Source organism: Setaria italica, chromosome IX, assembly GCF_000263155.2.
Source record: "Setaria italica strain Yugu1 chromosome IX, Setaria_italica_v2.0, whole genome shotgun sequence".
NCBI classification, from domain to species: Eukaryota; Viridiplantae; Streptophyta; class Magnoliopsida; order Poales; family Poaceae; genus Setaria; species Setaria italica.
Window position 1 is genome coordinate 55,236,659 of NC_028458.1, and position 20,129 is coordinate 55,256,787.

The following is a 20,129-nucleotide window of genomic DNA, read 5'->3' on the forward strand; positions in this document are numbered from 1 at the left end:
CTTCCGTGATTCCGTCTCCCAATCCCATGCATCCCACCACGACGTGTTCTCCGCGCAGCACTACCGCCGCCGCGTACGCCGTGGAGCCGTGTCCTCGGCTACTCGGCGCCGCCCCCGGCGAGGTGGCACGCGCTAGTGCTCGTTGTTGGTGTGGTGTATTTCCACGGAGAACGAAGTGGAGGAGACAGCGGTGACGACGTGCAAGTTACAGGCGGGGCCAAGTCCCACGCGACGGGCTCCACCCAGAGAGCGAGAGCAGAGAAGCGAGCGGCGCACACGGAGACGTGGTCCCGCCCAGGAATACGCGGCCGGCCTGTCCCTTTCCATCATCTCTTGCTCGGACGGAGCATGGCCACATTGGCCAGGTCCAACCCAACAACGGCTATCCCGAGACAAAGCTATAGCATCCGAGGGAGGGGGGACTTTTTCTTGTAGGCCCTCTTACTACCTACGTTTTAGATAACGCATGTAAACTGGTCGTGTTTCTGAACGCGCTTACTACAATGAGTGATTTGGCGAAGCACCAGGCCCTGCTCTGCAAAATCTCCCCAACGGTCCGTTCAACCTTCGTGCTGTCTCATATAAACGAGTTCGCTCCCTCCAAGCCTTTACCCCACCCCCAAAGAGGCTGAAGAAGATTCAGCTGCTGCCACCATCCCGAGGAGCAGAGCAGAATCCACCAAGAATCAGCCACTGCCATGGCCGGCTGCTGCGTCTTCCTGCGGTGGCCGTCGGCGTCGCCGCCCCGCATCGGCTACCGCCCCCTCGACGACGAGGCGGCCGCGGGCCCGTCGCCGGCGGCGGTGACGGTCGTGGTCGGGAAGGAGCGGCGGGCGTTCTCCGTCGACCAGCTCGTGCTCGACTCCTACCCGTTCCGGGTGCTCCTGGAGACGGTGGCGCGGAAGGAGGAGCGCAGGGGCGGGGCCATCTTCGTCGATGTCGACGCCATCCTCTTCGAGCACATCCTCTGGCTCGCATGCGACGGCCGCTCCGTCTCGCAGATACTCCAGCTCGACCTCAAGGAGATCATCGACTTCTACGCCCAGGACGCCTGATTAATTCTCTGGTCGATCGTTCATGCCCGTCCTTGGATTTGGGACGCGCATCCTGATCTCTTGATCAGATTGCTTAATTCTTCGTTCCGTTCCTCTTCATCTTATGCTAATTAATGTGCATATTGATGAGCTTCTGTTACAATGATACTGCTGGAAATACTGAAGTATAAACACATGGCTGGTAGCAATTTCTGACTGCCGTGCACTTCTTTGGCTAGAACTTGGTCCTTCTGAAGTTTGCTGATCTGCTTGGGTTAGCTCTGTTTCTCCTTCTCTGAATTCTTGACCATTTACAACAAGACGCTGTCAAACATGCGACGCAGTTAGAATTTTGGAAGGTTTCTTTTAGGGATGGAATATCGTTCTGGCCATTCTCACTCGATTTGTTTAGAAGACGCGTTGTTAGTTTGCTCACGAGCTGTATAGAATAATATGCTTTCAGTTGCTGTCTAAAATTCTGAACATGACGTCCACCAACTCAAAACGCCTTGACCATTTCGTTCTCAGGGACTGCTGATCCAACTGTCGACTACCTGACAAAGAAAATGCAGGGAAATTGAAACGTCCGGCATTATTGTGGGACTGACGAGAGAAAAACAAAGGGCGTTGTTCGTTCCAGGAAATCTCATCCTTTGGGTGTATGCACAAGACTCCAGCTATTTCAGTTCTGTATCGGCATCAAATCGTCCTCATCGTGTCGTAAACAATGCAAGGAGATATTGCAGATGGACCTAGAAATGTCAGAGATACGCTACGCCTGTTTCTTTCGTCGGCAACCTTCAGATTTCCAGCATTTTGTACTCCAGTTTCTTTTTCTTGATGGTATACTACAGTACTAGAATTTTGTACTGCAGTTGTTTACTGCTACTAACGGCTAGCAACTCCAAGAGACTGCTAATCTTACCCCTAATATTTATTTTAGGAAAAAAAGAAGAAAAAACGAACTCCAACAGTCCACTCAAACCTTCCCCAATTTTTTAGCAACGCTAAAAAACAGCCTACCACCGCGTATATTTTAGCGTTGGCATTCCTCCCCCAATCCTGATTCCCGCATGCTCACGTGTCTCTTCCGATGGGTCCAATACGATGATGTGGCTTGTTTTAAAATATTGGAAGCTACTTATTAGCGATCTGCTGTGGATTGATATGTTTTTGGGGAAAAATTTTTTTGGAAGAACCCCCAATACATAGTTTTAGGAAAGAATTTTTTGAAGTACTCTTGGAGTTGCTCGCAGTAGAAGTTGACAACAAGTGCTTCCACGCCCTGCTCGCCTAATAATTGACTGTGTCATCGGATTATTATTTTTTAATTCCGTAAAAGCCGCCCTACCTGTCATTGTTACTCGTGTGCATTTCACACCTAGCACTTGCAATGCAAACCACTGACTAGGCCAAATGATGTTTGGCATGTCAGGTCACAGCATGGATGGGCTAGTTGAGGCTCAAACATAGCCTGGTAACGTTTCCTCAGTGCTGCAGCTTTTGGAAGAGAAGGCATCATCGTAATCTGATGAAAGTTTATCATTGGTGTGGTACCGTGCACCAACCAAAGCAGTTTGCTGCACAAAAGAATGTTCCTTGTAATAACCAACTCTAACCTTTTTTTCCTAACAACCGAACCGGTTGAGAGTTGAGACACAACTTTGGTTTGCACTAGTTGATTGCTCAACTGTCAGCTTTTGTATCATGAAATCAGTACTGGTGTATTCCCTCCGTTCCAAATTGTAGATCAGCGTCGTGTCAGCTGGACCTAGAAAAGTGCCAAAATATTCACACGTCGGAACATTTAATCAATTGTAGTGTTGCATGAGCACCTTCAGTTCCCAACCAACAAAGCTACATACAATCCATTGAAATAAGGTGCAAAAGTCTGGTGCCACTGGAAGGTGGAACCAAAAACTTTGAACTGTAAAGTCTAAACGCATCCATCAGAAAAAGGCACCATCTGATAGATATGCTTCAATCACAGGTGTCCACCAATCCAGAATATTTCCCATGCATGATGAAACCTTGCCAACGCGTCCAGCCGCCAACGCTATCATCATGAATGAAGGAATTCATGGTAGGGAGAGCATTGGCAGTTGGCACCAGCACGCTGGATCGGAGCCTGGAGGCGCCGAGAACAGCGGCAACTGTCTGAACCTCTGAAGTCTGACGAGTCTGAAACCTGCCTAGGAGATGTGGACAGGAGTGCAGGACGCATGCTCCCGTTTCTCTGCAAGTTGAAGCCACGGACTGAGCGAAGGAAAGAGGAGCTCGCTGTCGCCTCCGATCAGCAGTAGCAAGGAGTTAAGGCCGGGTCCGGGTGATCCACCGAATTCTGCCTCTCCTTTTCGGGGCACAAAGAACTTGTTTGGTTGGAGGCTTGAGCAACCTGCCTGACGAAAAGTGCTGTTTGAGAGTTGCCGGTAAATTTTTCGAGATCTGCTCGGTCAAATAAGTTGATCGATAGTCCGTTTGGTTGAAAGTCTGTGCCTAAGAGTACTAATAAGAGAAAATGACATATCATTAATGTGTTTGTAATACCTATATATGATTATGTTAACATTATTCTTTTTTATTGATTTAATAAGTTTTTAAAAACATGTTTGAAAAATATCCAGTATTTTTTGTGTCCAATAGTTTATACCCCATATCCTGTAAATATTTCTATGGAAAAGAAAACAAAAAATAAATTGTATTTCAGCTCACTGTAGTAAACATTGGACTTAATTAAGTAGCAACTAACAATAAAAAAGCTTTAATACATCATTAGACCAGGCAACTGAGCTGTGGAGCTAGGCAGTCGATTTTGGATGCCTGAGCCTGCGCGCTGCTACCTGCGTCAAGCAGATTGGCAGAACTCCATCCAAACAACGTCCAAGCAACTTCCAGTCCAACCAGGCAAATCATGCCCAGGACCACGTCCAAACAGGCCCAAAATCGCTGCAGCGAGCTGGCCACACGGAGTCGCAGATTTTTCTTTTGCCCGCCGACCAATCACCATGCTCTGCTCCCGGAAAGGCAGCTCCAAGTTCGGGTTCAGCTCGCAGAGGCAAAGGGCCTAGTTAGGAACAGCGGCGGGGAGAAACGTACATAAGTATGAAAAAATACGTTTCCTCTAAGAAGCGAGTTATCCAGCTTCTGCATTTTCGAACAAATAGAAACGGTGGAGAGATGCGTGGTCAGAAGAAGCTGCGAAAAAAACGAACCGTTTAACTGTTAGTTTCAGCTTATTTTAGTCAGGATTTAAACGGTTAAAAAGGGCCAAAGCCGTGTGGTCGATCTGTGAGGAAGCTATGGCCGGTGGGCCGGGTGAGTCACCGGTCACGGGTTTGTGGGCCCAAATCGGGAGGCAATCATCAAGACACCACAGCAAGTCACCAGCTGGCCGGCCGCCTGCCCGCCTCCGCGGACACGCGTGGTGTGCAACGGGCAGTCAGAGGAGCTCTCCCTCACGGTCACGGCACTGACGAGCCAAGATTAGCAGGAAGATTAGCCGCTAAGTCTGCCGTGGGCACTCACTGTTAGCTTGATACCAGCTGGATTAGCATTTCCCTTTTTTCTTTTTGCCTTGTCATCAGCCTATATAACGTCCAGCTCGTCGTCCTCTCCTTCCCCTCCTCTCCTCTCAAAACAGTCGCCTGTGCGGTGCCCGTGCCTCGCGAAGAAGACAAGTCCAACACTGTTGCTGCGTGACTGCTGAATTTGCTCCACAGCTTCATCATCAGGGACGACAGGGGCCAAGGAAGACGCCAAGAACAGGAGGGAGAGAAAGCGAGAGATCATCCATGGAGAACCTAAAGGAGGTACATCGATTTTCCATCTCCCTGAATCCTTGCCTTCCTGTGAACAAATCCTTTCTTGCTTCCCGGTTGCTTCTTGAGGAGCTTCGCCCTCGGATTCCTGCTGCGATCCGTATGTCCACGAACTCGTTCTCACTGCTCGCGTGCGTGCGTGCGTGCGTTTGGTGCGTGCAGCAGCGGGGCCAGGACGCGGCGGGCGGCAACGGCTGGATGACGGTGCCGGCGTTCGGGGACTGGGACATGAAGAACGGCGCGCTGCCGGACTACTCCATGGACTTCTCCAAGATCCGGGAGATGCGGAAGCAGAACAAGAAGGAGCTCTCCCGCGCCAGCCTCGGCGGCGACGACGACCTCGCCCAGACCCAGCAGCAGCAGCAGCGCAACCAGGCGCAGGCCAAGGCGCAGCCTAAGCTCGGCCGCCCCGCCGACGACCACCGCCGGCCGCTCCACGACCGCGACCACTCCCCAACGGTTAGGCTCCCCTTCCTCCATGCGCGTTCACTTCTCTCATCGTGTTCACCAGACGGTCAAAATCCCAAGCCTCATTTTCAGAATCGCAATCCAAATTAAAGGCATCCTTTTCATATATTTTCGCGCAAATCCAAAAAACTTGCATTTTCGATTCATCTGATCCTTGGTGAAGCGCAGAGCAATAACTAGTGTAAAGATTTTAACTTTTTATCATGTGACAGGAGTACAGAGTACAAGTTTAAATAAACTAGTCCGGACGAGTCAAATTATCAAAGGAGACAATGGAGTTAAAAAACTAAAGTGGCAAAACCAGTTCTTGGAATGTACTGCATTGCAACACAGTTAGCACTTCACCACTTCGTAGGTAGCACAGCTGCAGTCTGTAGAAGCTCAGTTTCCCATTCTGAAACAGATTTTTCGAAACGGTATAATAGTAGTGGCTAATTAACAAACAGCTACCGCGTGAGGTTTCAGGGTCAAACTCATATTCCAAAGCATTGGTAATCTTACATGGACGGTGGAACTGAGCATGTGAATGCGCGTAGGAGAGCAACTTGCATTTACGTGTGGTAGTACTAGGAACTGGGTTAATAGTTAATGTCTTAAAGCAATGTTCTCTAGTAACTTTGAGGATAGGATGCTCTGCAAGCTTGATCGCTTTTGCACTTTTAAAATGCTGGTATATCCTTTTGTTTAATACTATGAGGACAGGATTAGAAGACAGTGGAGTCAAATGGGCTCACTGCAGCTCCCTGATGATTCCTCTAAGTACCAGCATATACTGTAAATTGTGGTTGTGATAAGGCGTAGCAACTAGAGCAGCGTGAATTAAAAATCTGATTCGCTTCTGAATGCAGGGTTTAGAGAAATAATAACATGAAAGATGCAAAAACCTCCCAATTATAACGAACTATTATTAAGAGTTCTACTGAAATATGATTCAATAAGTTAGATGATAGGTTCATTGTGACTGCTGCCTACTATACCCGAGTTGGGGTCGGAGTTGGTTCAAACAGAAACGGCTATAGATTGGTTTGCCATCTACTGATTGGCAAGGACGAATCTTCTTATTTTCTTAATCATATTCTCCATATCTACATGCCTTTAGAAAGCTGCGCTGATGTATTAGTTGTGTCACTGTCCAGAGGGGAATCTTAGGGAAACTAATGATGGGTCATGGGTTGAGTCAGTTGAGGGGATAAGCAACATTCAGGTTGTAGCTTGGCAAAATTGTTGAATACTATGCAGCAAACTAAAGATTAGTTGGCAACAAGCTAGAACATTTTGCTACAGTTTGTTGGCGTGTTCGTAGTATATTAGTAGTTCCTAAAAAAAATAGTATATTAGTATCTCTGTTTCCTTACTTTGTTGCTTGTGACAATGGAGAATTAAATTAAATCACAACCCAATTGCTGCCACATATTCAAGAGTGCATGTACTTGTGAAATATCAGATATGAAATTGTACGATTAACTGAAACTCAAACAATCGCACATTGAACTTTTACTTCACTGTTGTCAGACATCTTTCTGTGTAACATTGATCCATGCATCTTGATTACTGATCTGAAATTTTGTTGACGCAGGGAGGGAAGAAGTTTCTGAGCTACTTCCAGTGCTGTATCAAGGCCTGAAAGAGGAAGTGCTGCCACTGCCTGTTCTGTGTGAAAGCACAAAACATGTGAGCAATTAGGTCTGGGTTTTGTTAAGTATCCACAAAAGTGTGTAATATATTTGTCCTTGTACGAAGAACAAACCAAACCAGTTTATGGGGTAAACAGCGGTCTCCTTGTACGCGTCGTCAGCGATTAGTTTGCGACTTGTGGTACAATGTCACCCTGTAATCTAATATATTGGAGGGAGGATTGGCATCTGCTCCATCTTTTTTTTGTTCGAGTGAGGGCCATAATTCGTTTGGATTGGTTTTGGAACCACGATGTGAAAATATATGGAAAGAACAAGGGATGACCCTGCTCTTCGCTCCAATTTCTCTGCTCTGTCAGGATTCTGCAGTGTGTTATACCATGTTATTCAGTGTGCTGTGTTGGTCAAGCTGGATAGAGCGAATTGTACATTCTGAATTGGTGCTGTTTATTTGAAGCTCAGTTAACACTTAACACGCTCTAGCTAATTAGATAGATGAAAGAAACAGGGGGAAATTACTTCACAAACACAACGGTTCAGTTTAAAAGCTACATTCAGTTTGGATTACAAATTTTTCCCAATTTTATAAACCGGGATTGAATTGATCTTTTGAAATCAACGATATTCCAAGCTTGCATACGTGCCCACACTCAGGCGATAAGACCTGAACTTCTCTTTTTCTATCTTATCCGGATAGGGCCCACTTGGCAGCCTCTCAAAAAACCCCAAGGACGCTGAACCCTGCACGGCTGCATCGCCCCACACAGCGGCTCATCGACGAGGGCACGAGGCAGCGATGGTGGGGCGAAAGCCGATGCGCCGCCGCCGAGATCGGCAGCCGCCGCCTCCGCCGCAGTCCTTCGGCGCGACGGCTCGCCCGACCTCCCCGCGCTCGTCCGCCTCCGCCGCCGCGGTCGCCGCCGACCTGGACGAGCTGCTGCTCACGGCGCCGCCGTCGTCGGCGTCGGAGCCCCGGAGCTTCCCGTACGCGGTGAAGCAGCAGTGCTGGGAGAAGGCGGAGCGGGTGCCCGGGCGCGACCCGGAGAGGTGGCGCCGCGACGCGCTCGGCAACATCGTCTTCCGCAAGCTCGTCGGCTGCCCCGGCTGCCTCTGCCACGACTACGACCACATCGTCCCCTACTCCAAGGTTCCAGCATACTTTCGTGCATGTTGGTGCGAAAGCCTGGGAATCCAACGGCTCCTGGACAGCAATAAGACTCACTAGTCACTAGTGTCTAGCACTCGAATAATTTTAGTGCTTCTAGATCGTATATGCGATTTTGTGGTGACGTTGTATTGTATCAGCAGATCACTGACCCCGTTAAATTGACAGGGCGGGAAGAGCACATTGGAGAATTGCCAGGTTTTGCAGGTACACCATATCTATTCTGTTCTGCAATTGAGAATTATTTGAAGATAAAATCACAAATATTCAGTGTCCATAGACAAAAAATTTCTAAATTAAATTATGCGTGATTGAAACAATTCGCCTGTGTGATATCTTGTTGGAAAAGCTGTATGGCAATGACAATTGGCAAGTAGCATTACTAGTGTGACGGATCTGTTTCTTTTTTGAGGGCAGAAACCCACAACTGATGACTGATGTAGGGATTCATGCAGGCTACAGTGAATCGATCTAAAGGCAACAAGACTGAGATATCCAAATCCGAGCTCATACAGAAGAGTGCATATTGTAGGGTTTCAGGTAAATAAAATCTACCTTAAATGGGTTTTGTTTTAGTGAAGTATTTAGTATTTTAGTTATTTGGGTTCTCAGCTTGCTAAGTAACTTTTCTGTTATCCGCAGGACGGGATATGGATCTTGTTGAACTCTCCGCCTATGGAAATGTTCGGCGAGGGCCAGATTCAGGGGGCTGTAAAATACAATGAAGTACAGAAGTAGATATATCTGAGGAGTTCTGTTAATTAGATTGAATTAGGTGCATGAATCTGAATGGAGAAATCTTGATTAATTGTTCTCTCAAACACGTCCAATTATGTCTGTACTATGTATCTTGATGCTTCAAGTGATTCATCTGAGAACAGCAATTGTGATGTCTTTTGAATCAATGATTTTCTGCATTCAGACTCAGTAAACCTCCCCACCCCCACCCCCACCTCCAAAAAGAACTGCATAGCCCATCGACGGATCTCTGATGAAGACCATAGTTTGGTACCCATCCAACTAATAACAGGCTAAGTGGGTAATCTGTCTGGATTCTGAGATTTGAACATGTGCAGGGCGTGGACTGCGAGCCTTTAGATGACTACACCGACCTCCCAATGAAAACCTTTTCTTTTACTCTGCAGCATGGAAAGTTTAACATCATATGATTTATCTGGAAGCACTAATGGCAGTATGAACTATACATAATGTGAACGTTTAATTCGATTTGATGTTGGGATCCTGACAGACATCAATTGATAAGTTGCGTGCTCGGTTTGGATGTTCTGTTGTCCTGTATACTCTTATAAGTTTTCACTTTATTTTTTGTAAATGCTTCATTGATTTTGTCATGTATTTGAGAAACTTCTGCAATTGCTGCTCACATTCCAAGGATTGATTATCTAGAATGTTATATGAGTTGGGGTCAACTTAACTGTGCTGGACAAGATCATTCTTTTTGACATTCCATACAAAGTTCAAAAGTGTGGTCAGGTCAGTCATGTAGCAATGCATTTTGCTTCAATTGCGACATCACAATTAATCTCATTTCTTGCACTTTTCTGCATATTTTGTTTGCAGGAGTGTGTACACTGATACTGCAATCTTTCCGCATGAATTGATTGATCTAGCATTTGTATCCACAGATGTATGTGTGGATGAGGACGCATGAAGCCCTATAATCTTAAGTGACAACACACACAGAAGCAATATCCGTATCTGAGCCATGATGATGCCAATGAAGCAACAATGACTGGTATTATCTTGAGATTTTTCAGTATGTCCGGAAATCTTAACGGTTTTATACCATTGTTTAAACTTTAAACCTGAGCATGATTTTAGGCCTGTCCTGAGTCTCAGTGTAGTGTAACCGATCGCATGTTTTCTATCATTTTGAATAACATAAAAGTGTATACTTCTGTTGTTGCATGACACTGTGAACATATTTGTGCCTTTTATGTTAAGATAGTCAACAAATTATGGCGTATTTAACTTTTGTTAATTTATATTTGTTGATTAACCAAGTTGGTTCAATAGAAATCAGTGTTGTTGATATCCATGAGACTGTGTCAGATATATTACGCCATGTGAAATCTAGATATGAAACTCACATGCTTAGCTTTACCTTAGAAAAGAAATGTGCTATGTGCGTTGCAAAGTGTTTTAAAGTAGTGCTACAATTGCTGTAAAGACCAGTGGAACGGTTTGCCTAGCAGCTCTTTTCCATGTTAATTGGCAGGTGCCAGGATTAGATAGACGAAGCAAGGTCTCCAAGTCATAGTCAGGTTACAACCTAGAACTTTACCAGTCAAATTTAGAACCATTCCATATCGTGCACATGTGGAAAATAACAAATGATAATTCATTGTCAAGGTCATTTTGGGACCTGGAACTAGCTTAATAAAGGCAATTTGATGCATTCAGATTAGAAACCTTCGAAGTTCCTTTTAATTTTAATTTTATTGTTCATACATAGATAAGGATGGAATTAAATATTTACCAATTCCATACTCTGGATTTTTCGTTGTAATCAATACTCCTGAGAGTTATCTGCTTAAACTAATTTGTTTAGCATGCTTGTTCTGTTTCCTGTTTTTGAGGATGATGTGCCCACTGCTCTAACTGCGACCATGGTGGGTTAGTTGAAATCTCATTGTCATCTATCTTTTTCTCTTTTTCCTTTTTTAAAAATTAAACTTTGACTTCATACATAAAATAACTTTCAAAGCAACCATGATGGATTTGTTAAATACTTGTTGTAGTCTAGAAGGTAGGTATTCTCTCAGTGACCAGTGAGTCTACTTTAGCATTCCAGTGCAACTTTTGCGTTACGTGCCTTTGATAGGAAAGTGCACTAAAAAAGTTTGCCAAAGTTAATGTCCTTAAGGTTTTAAGCTGCCAATGGTATGTAGACACCAAAAGCCAACTGCTTATTGGTTTGACTTTTAAATGTCAAAAGGGATCATTCACTTGTTTCATAACATGGCCGAAAGTCACGATGATAAACATGGTGCGTGCCCAATAATTGAGAAAAGTACGGTTTCCCCTGTCATGTTTTATTAGTACAGAGAGTAATTCCCTACAAACGTATCACATTAAACATGTGTTTTCACCACCAAAAGATTGCTTAGAAAGGAATGAAAGTCAGAAGTGTGGTTTAATCAGAACTATGCTTAATTAGAAAACCTTTGTCCTTATTTTCAAAAAAGAAAAGAAAACCTTTGTCCTTTATGCTTTAGAAGTTGGGAAAACAGCATCTTTAAGCACATTTTTCTTTCCTAAATTCATTTATTGATTTTCCATGTCTTTACCTGAGTTTTTTTTCCTTTGGGGGGTGCAAAATCAGCATTTTCTCTTAATAAGTATACTGGATATTAGATGGACAATGGAAGTTCTGATTTAAGGTCAAACATGCTGGCATATTAAAGTGGTTGACAATGGTCTGGGTGGAGTTGGCACTGCCAGATTTCAATGAGTGAAAAATAGGATGAGTGGTGGTAATAATGCATATTATGGAAACATTTTAAAGGTTGGAGTGTTACCTAACAAATGGGAATGTTTGTTTACTAGTAGTACCTACCAGCGTATGTTTCATGATGAGATGGGTACAGGATTTTGTTCGAATCTATGGTTCCCAAATTTCAAGTTTCAGCTAACGAGAAATCCGTTAAGCAAACCTGTCTGTGTCATACTTTAATGTCAACACACATGGAGGAGATCCAACTGAAGAATATCAAGTTATCAATATTACAAATACTGCTTATTTGACATTGTAAATGAGATTTTGACTAGAATATTTTTAAATAAAAAACGGAAAAGGAAAAAACCTGCTGTGGATCAGTTAAAGAAAAAGCTCCGCAATTAGGTTTAAATGCACTGGTTATCTTTTTTTTGTCACAAACAGACACTTTTTGCCAAATTAGAAATTAGACTTTTTTGCAGAAGCTTCTATTTCTTTCTGATCGTGTGGCTGCATCTTGAATACCAGTCTACACTTATCGGATATTCAGACGAGAACTTGCGTGAATTGAATATTTTTTGTGACCTTGTTTTCTTATTGGCTAGATTTTTCCGCAGGACAGTTGGCAGTTTGTGTGAAGGCAATAATATATTCATCTTTCGCATTTAAGGTCAGTGGGACATTCAGTAGTTGTCTATCGCTTTCCCACTTTCTTCTGTGCCTTTGTCCACTTTTTGCATCACTTTCATGATCCAATTATCTCAAATAAAAGGAATAAAGAAACAAAGGATAAGCCGAGAAGGAAAGATACTGACAAAAAAAGGAGAAAATTGCAGCGGAGCACCCTGAACTTGCTTGATTGTCTCACCTAGACCCTTAGGTTGCAGTTTTCTTTAGCTGTTCCTTGAACTTGCATGGTTGTCTCGCCTAGCTCATTGGACTGCTGTTTACTTCCTCAACCCCTTGAATTGCACTGTTATCTCGCCTAAACTCCCAAATAGAAACAAAATTTAAGGAGCCTGGGTGAGAGAACCAAGCAAGTTTAAGGGGCTAGGTATGTCAACTACACAAATTTGAAGGGCTGAGGATGTAAATTGCTACTTTGGAGGGCTAGCTGAGACAACTGCGCAAGTTCAGGGCCTATGGTGCAATTTTCTAAAAAAAAAAAGACTTGGATGCTGTTTCTTCAGCACCTGCCAATTCCTATGGAAAAAGAAATAGACAAATGGAAATGAGCTGGATATATGCTCAAAAGTATCAAATTTCCAAGGATGCAGTGGACCACTTTTGTTCACTGAAATGAGCCAACAGCCAGTTGTTCTGATGCTATTGCTGAAGGACAAGTTTGTAACCAAAATTATTATATTATTTATCCACAAATAAGAGAACTTGCTCTCTCTATCCGTCCCCAACCCATATAGCTATCTACAAATATCTATTGTTGTTACAAGGTCCATTTGCAGCTACGAGCTATGTCATACACTCCATTGCCCATACCTAGTTTACAATCCTCTAATGTACAAAATTTCAGCTGTACCATGATAAATGGTCGGTCTTTATATCATTGAGGCTTAAGGTGATACTTAAGATCCCTCCTGGAAGGTCAGTGAGCGTGAGAGCGCAGCTGGGTTCCCCTGCAAGAATGGCAAGCTGTTGATGACTGCGTGAGTTGCTGTCTTTGCCTCTTCCTTCTGCTGCTCAAAAACTTTTGCAAGCTTGCACCCTCTGCCATCTTTGCCCGCCTTGTCGCCATTGATTCCAATTAGAGACAAGATGGAACTCCTGGCCACCTCATCTGCATCATCGATCCGGATTGTCTTTGGCACCCACACCTTGCCATGTCCTTTGGTATCTCCTTCCTCATCACAGTCTCTAGAGCGTTTTCCTGGCGTGAAGCAATTGGACTTTGTGGATGCTGGAGAAGCAGTGCTAAGCGGTGAAGCAGACTCAGACTGGGAGTGAGGCGGCCATGGGGTGTTCCAAGCTCCTGGAACCATACAACCCCAGTAAGCAGCAGCGGCCGGGTAGAACGGAATTGCGATGCCCGAGGTGTAACAGGCAGGTGGTGGTGCGCAGCTAAATGGCCACATGGTTACCCCGTTCATGCATGGATGTGGAACAACATTTGCAGATTTATCTGCTGTAACTTTCTCCTTTTGGTTCGAGTCTTCTACCTTTGCAGATCCTTCAGTGCAAGAACCAGCTGACCGGTCATCGCTGCTCTTGATCCGTGTTATTGGGACAAGTTTCTCCTTTAGGTGCTTCATCTGTTCTGTGAGGTCCAAGGAGGACATGTCGGAGCCAAAGCTGAGCACTGTGCCATTAGTCTTGGCTGCTGCACAGAGAGCATCAATGGGCAGAGCAGCCCTGACCCTCTGAAGGAAGTGGGAAGTGGCCGATGCACTCTTGCTCTTGCGCCGCCCTGCACCCACAGGCACGTTGCGCATGGCGCCGCCAGCCGTCCAGTACCTCTGGCAGTTCTTGCAGAAATGGCGTGGCTGGTTGATGTTGTAGTTGTTGTAGTAGCAGAACTTGGTGTCCATACTGTTGCACCGGGGGCACGGCAGGATCTTGTCAGGCTTCTTCAGCTTCTCCTTCTGGTTGGTCGTCTCGCCCTGCTGCTGGTCTCCTGATGACTTCTTGGTAGCTGATGAATCTTCAGTGTCCGCAACCTCCTGCTGCGGAGGTGAGCCCGTGGAGTCCTGAAGGGTGTTCTCTTGTCCCTTCAGTTCAGTCGTGCTGCTGCCACTTTGTTGTATGTCCTGCAACCATGCAGATAGTCTTGCTGAGTTCTTGTAAAGAGTGTTCAAGTTTTCAGTTTTATTGTTGAAAATTAGAAGTTCAGACCCATGGATAATTGCGCCGGTTGGATCAGTGACTTAACAAAAATCTTGTCCCCCAATCCTGACAGCTAAGAAAACAGCTGTCGATGTAGTATGAACTTATGAACTTCTATTACTAGAGCATGGTGATGTAATCGATGCGTATTAGTTATTACACGGCATATATGTTCTAAACTCAAGCTTAAGAAACAAATCAAGGGATGTTGCAATCTGTGTAGTGGTTGATATAGCTGCTTCTGGAGCCCAGTAGCGAAAGAAAAAGATACGAGACGCTTTCAGCAAAATCTTTGGAGGCCAATCAGAAGAGGCAACAAAGCAATAGGATTAGTGGTTCAAATTTTTATATAGCCTGATCGTGCAGCACCTTTGAATAAACTGCTACTGGAAGTTTCTTCGGCTGACAAAACCATGCCCATAACTTCAACGAAACATCAATAACGCTGTTGCTATCCTTGAAAGGGGTGGTACAGAAAGAAGGCAAATTTGCTTGCTAATGGAAGCCAAAAGTGGCAAACGTGCCTGCTTACACAGTTACCTACCAATCCAAAGCAAAAACAGAAAGAACGTAAAATTCAACATCCTATAATCAACTGTAAATTCCATGAGTTGCCATGATCAAACCGGGGGGAAAAACAGAATAATTCACCACTTCCAGACTCGAGAAACCAATATAATCCCCAGCCAGAATTCAACACCCAATTCTGATTGACCGGATCACTGCGTCCAAGCACATACTACCACCACTTCCTCCAATTTCACGTTCCCCGCCCATACGAAACGCGGAGGCGTCAAATTGTACGGAGAAAAGAAGATGTTCGAAGGCACCAACCTTATCAGCCTCGCCCACGGCGGCGGCGGCCTCCGGCACGGGGATGGTCTTCCCGAACAGCTTAATCAAGCCGTCTCCGCCGCCGCCTCCGACTCTGCACTCCGCCATCTCCCCGTCGTCTCACTACTCACCACTCGAGCTCTGTTTCTCTGCCTGCGTTTCTTGGGAAATTTCTCGCGGCGGTATGATTTATTTCACCGCATCGTACCGTAGCTGCAAAGAAGGGAGAAGCGAAGCAGCCGCGGCAGGAGGGAGCGATCGCTCTGCGGGAATGAGATTTTATCTGTGTCCGGATCGATCTGCTGGGCGCGGCCCCGACGGCAATGGGGGAATGGATAGTTTTAAGGAGCGCGGGGTGGGGGGTGGGGGCCACGTAGGCGAGCGGGCGGCGGTCGAGAGCCACAAGCTTGATTTGTGGCCTCGGGGGTGCGGTTTTTTGATTCTCCGCACTATCTCGCTTTTGCCCCTAGGTCCCTCTCAACCCACCTGACTTGGCAATCAAATCCTTCACTGCTGACGTGGACACGGAACACTACTTGCCCTTCTCCTCCTTTCCTCCTCCTTTTGCTTCCATTTCCATCGCCACCCGGGTTGAGTGCTTGAAAAACAAGAGCCAAATTCATTTGGGACCTATACTTTCTGCAAATTTTGAACAGATAATTTTTTTTTGAACAGACAATTGATCAGAGGGGGTTTTAAAATTTGAGGTTCGAATTGGTGCCCCTAAAGATCACCGTCGAAATTTTACAAACCTAGGAATTGAATCAAAGATGGTTGATGGCGACATCTAGACTTCGGGACATCAATTGACACCCCTATTTGAAATTTATGCCCATGGATTCACATTTAAGGCCTCTGGAAGGGAAAGAGGCTCGGATGCATGTAGGTTGTGCTGTGATGAAATTGGTTATGAGAAATTCGTTTATGCTCACAGAGTTGGTGTGATTTGTGTTGCTTTTGCAAAAAGCACCGTGGGTTTTCCCTATAGGTAGCATAGGAAAGGGTGGAGTATGCCGCAATTTCACCACCTGTCACCTTATGCAATTTCACCACCTGCAGTGCATGCATGCAAGAGAGACAAAACTGCTGATGTCATCCCACATGCAAAATCATTTGACTTAAAAATATTATAAATCTTACACCGAATATCAAAATTAAATTCCGATTGCACCATTGGATTTCTGACAATTAAAGCTTCGCAACAAGATCCCACTTAACTATATTTGGAAGAACTTTTTTTCATATTTTTTTAATCAAAGTTGCATATTTTCTAGGCTGAGTTCATATAATTTGTTCCCGACGTACAAATTTTTATTCCATAAGTTTGTACAATTTATTCCAGATATATACATTTTTGTTCTATTTTATGTACTCATATAACTCCGTATAATTTGTTTCAGATATATCATAAAAATATTTCACCTTCATAAAAATATCCATAAATAAATTTCATCCAAATATAGCCGAGTGTGGTCTTATTTTGAAGATTTTGTTGTAATAAGATTAATGGTGCAATCGGAATTTAATTTAGATACTCGATTTATGAGTTATGACTTTTTTTAAACTTCAAAACTGCATGCATGTCGATAATGTCATCAAACGTGTCCTCGTAAAGTTTGATAAAGCTAGGCCTTGTGGGCCAAATAAGAATACATATGTCATAGGTGCATAATCTTGAAGTGACATGTGGTAAATTTGTCGCCTTCGGTGATAACTAGCCGCACCATAGGAAAGTGTCGGGCTCTAAATGAACAGTTTGAGCAAATGCCATTTGGTAAAACTCGTACATCTTTCATCATGTGGTACTTGGCTTCTGAAGGCGATGTCCCCCTTTATATTTCAGGCTGCCAAAAGAAAAGCAAAGAATGACAGTGTTGCTGATATGTTTAAGTCTCCACTTGCATCGTCTTTTCCTATTTGATTCTTTTCAGCTTTATTTCCCATAATATATTTCCTTTATTTTGCAGTTTTTTGTGCCCCTCCAAGTTTGGTTCATCAGTATGTGTCGTACGCCATTTCTGTGGGAAGGACAATGTGATTGTGATGCTGTTGTTGTCGTCGTCGTCCATATTTACACCCGCGTTTATAATTAATCGTCCTGCGTTTCTGTTCCTTTAATTGCCAATCTATCCAATACCTGTCTGATAACACACCTACTTCTCTGCTAATTATGTGTCAGGTGTCCCTTGTTTGAAGCAAAAAACTGCATCTGAAAGAGATTGTGCATTTGATGGTAAGATCACCATTATTGTAAGTCAGGTTTCCAAGTCCAGGACAAAACACCAACGCATGCATCGAGTATGGGACTTGAACCCATAATCTACATATTCTGCTTTCTGATTTTTTTTCTTCTGAATTTTGGTTTCTGATGATGGCGGCATTATTGGGAGCGTTGCTTGTCACCAGTTGGACCTCAACTTAGCTGGCACTACATCATGTACTTTGCTTCTGTTTCGATACAATATGAAAAAACTGTTACATCTCATGTCATGTGTACGCAGGACATCCCCAGATTATGGTCCCTGAAGCTAGCTCTACACGTCTTCTCATGTCCCTGTTCATTCGGCAAACCTTTCGTGGCTACTTTGGCTAGGGTACATGTTCTGTTTTCAGGCATGTATCACAAGAAAACTGGAGGCTATTCGGCTAATGTCTGTCTTTTATGTGCTACCCCACCGTGATTCTCAGCCGTTCATTCCATACCAAACTATTATGAACTGCAACTAGGCGTAGCTACGGAGTTCCATCAACTTAAAAGTTAAAGATGGCAGTTGAGAAAAAAGGCTTATGCTTTCTCATGATACCTGGCGACTTCTTGTGCTGTAGCAAGACCTCTCCTTGCAAATTTTATGCGTTTAAGGCCTGAAGCTTCATCAGGAAACGTTGCAGTTAATTTGGCAGAAAGGTTTAACGAGTTTCTATGCTCCATGTTGATGACGTCATGCATGCCAATTATGTCAAAATTATATATAAATAAATATTATAATTCATGATAAACGGAAATACATGTCCACTAGAAATACTCTTGTGGTGGTTATATAATTTTTTTCATATAGTTAGTTTATGGATCCATTCACGTCGTAGTTATTTGTGCCATAAAAAAATGCTACGTAGATTTAGGATTGGGACTTAGAGAAAAGAGTTTATAATGGACGTAGTGGTATTGCCACTATCTCCACGAACTGCCAAGATTATTTCTTTTCTGAATCTTTCGTCGAAGTGGGTTCTTCGTGGTTTAATTGGTTCCCCCCTCCGGTTGTATAAAGTCATCCCCTCCAATTATATATTTGATTCCAAGTTTCTCAATTCCTTTCCCAAAAAGACACGCCTTACAATTTCTAGATACTTTTGCTTCTTTTTTTACTGTTATTATCCCTTGCTTTCACTAAACTAGAAAATGAACTACTCTAGCATGAAATTTCCACTTGAACGAGGAAAACTTGAAACAAGGGACCTTGTGCGTAGCAATCTTTCTTTGCCATCCCATTTCGCGCCTGGTACTAGCGAGGTGAGCCTGAGCCAGTACGCTCCTGGAATCAGTTTGCAGTGTTCTTCTAAGACCTTTTCACAAGTGATACGATTGTTGGCTTTATCATGGTCAGACGCGCACATCATTTTATACTAGCATATCTCGTGCCTTTCTTGTTAATTATTTTATTGATATACAGGTAAACACCAACTTTGGTCGGCGGATTTAGTGTACGTGACACTTTTCCATCGCAAGTACCTTTTTGTTTCTACGTGTCAAACGTTGACGATGGACCTTTTGGTCCTGGCCCCTGATTTTTTTTTGCATGAACCAAACGTCCAAGATATCTTACACGGCCACACACACAGGACTGATGAGACTTGTCCTAATAAAAAGATTATCCTGGCTGGAAAAGTTTTCCCACAAGCCCGTACACGTGTAACGAGCCAGAGGGCACCCCAGGCGCGTCATATCACGATACGTGCACCGAAGGGAATACTTGCTCGAGACGGACCCACCTGTCAGTGACCTGAACTGTCCGAAGCCGTGACAGGGCAGGTCACATCGAGGCCCCGTTGGTCGGCCCCCTTTTCTTTTCCTCCAATTTTCTTGCGCTCTCGTGGTACAGGGAGCGAAAAGAACGGCCGCGGAAAGCGACGAGAGGGCACTTGGGTCGCGGGCATCTGTAGAAAAGACCAAATCCCCCGCAGAGAGAGAGAAAAAAAAAACCGGAGGCGTGAGAAGAACAGGTGTCAATCAGAGCAGGGCAGCTGGGACCTCATCTGCAACTAACACAAAGCGAGGTACTGGCAGGATTTATAAATCCGGGAGCATGTCAACCAAGGAAACGGGCGAGATTTTTTGGTGGCCAGTGGCCTGAAAGCGAGAGGTTTGTGTGCTTCTTGGCTGCCCTTTTCCGTGAGAGAGCTCGGGCGTTTCTTGCTCGGCCTTCCGGCCTTTTTGTTTGCTTCTCGTTTGATTGATTGCTCGCAAGGGTCGTGTGTGAGTCCATGGGTCTTACATTATTTGTGCCGTCCTGTAGCCGATGAAGGCGACGGCGGCGGCCCCGCTGCTGACTACTGTCTGTCCATCTACGGATCCAGACAAGCTCTCGTGGGCTGCTTGATTGAGGCTTCTGGTCCAATCCAGGCCCATACCCCAACCACACCAGGGTGCTCTCTGCAGTCAGTCCGTGCTCAGTGTTCAACGATCACCGGGCTAATCACCTTCAGCGGCTGTAAAAATGCAGAGGGCACTGGTATTCACGTCGAGCGTTTATTCTGTTCCATTTACAGAAAAAAGAATTGCATTTTCTAGTCACAGTGAGGCAAATCGGGGAAGAATGCGGCCGCTGCTATGCTATGGACAACAGGGCGCGGTTGTGCCGACGAAGCCAAACCCCAGCACGA

The 20,129-nt window shown here is 44.7% G+C and overlaps 4 protein-coding genes across 4 annotated transcripts; 3 read left to right on the forward strand and 1 right to left on the reverse strand.

Moving 5' to 3' along the window:
* The first annotated feature begins 595 nt into the window (after positions 1-595).
* On the forward strand, positions 596-1,272 carry LOC101770291. The gene has a single exon (XM_004985492.3). It carries the CDS (start codon positions 699-701, stop codon positions 1,053-1,055), a length of 357 nt encoding a protein of 118 aa, XP_004985549.1. The 5' UTR covers positions 596-698; the 3' UTR covers positions 1,056-1,272.
* A 3,361-nt stretch (positions 1,273-4,633) lies between these two features.
* Positions 4,634-7,296, forward strand: LOC101770697. The gene is made up of 3 exons (XM_012843111.2): positions 4,634-4,843; positions 5,015-5,311; positions 6,897-7,296. Exons 1-3 carry the CDS (start codon positions 4,826-4,828, stop codon positions 6,942-6,944), a joined length of 363 nt encoding a protein of 120 aa, XP_012698565.1. The 5' UTR covers positions 4,634-4,825; the 3' UTR covers positions 6,945-7,296.
* Positions 7,297-7,678: 382 nt separating this feature from the next.
* Positions 7,679-9,036, forward strand: LOC101771751. The gene is made up of 4 exons (XM_004985497.4): positions 7,679-8,101; positions 8,288-8,326; positions 8,575-8,659; positions 8,762-9,036. Exons 1-4 carry the CDS (start codon positions 7,751-7,753, stop codon positions 8,842-8,844), a joined length of 558 nt encoding a protein of 185 aa, XP_004985554.1. The 5' UTR covers positions 7,679-7,750; the 3' UTR covers positions 8,845-9,036.
* Positions 9,037-12,912: 3,876 nt separating this feature from the next.
* LOC101771358 (cyclic dof factor 1) lies at positions 12,913-15,579 on the reverse strand. Its single transcript, XM_004985495.4, has 2 exons — positions 15,252-15,579; positions 12,913-14,341 (listed from the first exon to the last, which is right to left on the reverse strand). Exons 1-2 carry the CDS (start codon positions 15,357-15,359, stop codon positions 13,163-13,165), a joined length of 1,287 nt encoding a protein of 428 aa, XP_004985552.1. The 5' UTR covers positions 15,360-15,579; the 3' UTR covers positions 12,913-13,162.
* Positions 15,580-20,129: the final 4,550 nt, after the last annotated feature.

Coding starts and splice junctions, on each gene's coding strand:
- LOC101770291 (XM_004985492.3), top strand. CDS start 699: ATGGCCGGCTGCTGCGTCTTCCTGCGGTGGCCGTCGGCGTCGCCGCCC.
- LOC101771358 (XM_004985495.4), bottom strand. CDS start 15,359: ATGGCGGAGTGCAGAGTCGGAGGCGGCGGCGGAGACGGCTTGATTAAG. Junction 14,342..15,251: donor CCGTGGGCGAGGCTGATAAG/GTTGGTGCCTTC, acceptor GCATGGTTGCAG/GACATACAACAAAGTGGCAG.
- LOC101770697 (XM_012843111.2), top strand. Junction 5,312..6,896: donor ACCGCGACCACTCCCCAACG/GTTAGGCTCCCC, acceptor TTGTTGACGCAG/GGAGGGAAGAAGTTTCTGAG.
- LOC101771751 (XM_004985497.4), top strand. CDS start 7,751: ATGGTGGGGCGAAAGCCGATGCGCCGCCGCCGAGATCGGCAGCCGCCG. Junction 8,327..8,574: donor AGAATTGCCAGGTTTTGCAG/GTACACCATATC, acceptor GGATTCATGCAG/GCTACAGTGAATCGATCTAA. Junction 8,660..8,761: donor TGCATATTGTAGGGTTTCAG/GTAAATAAAATC, acceptor TGTTATCCGCAG/GACGGGATATGGATCTTGTT.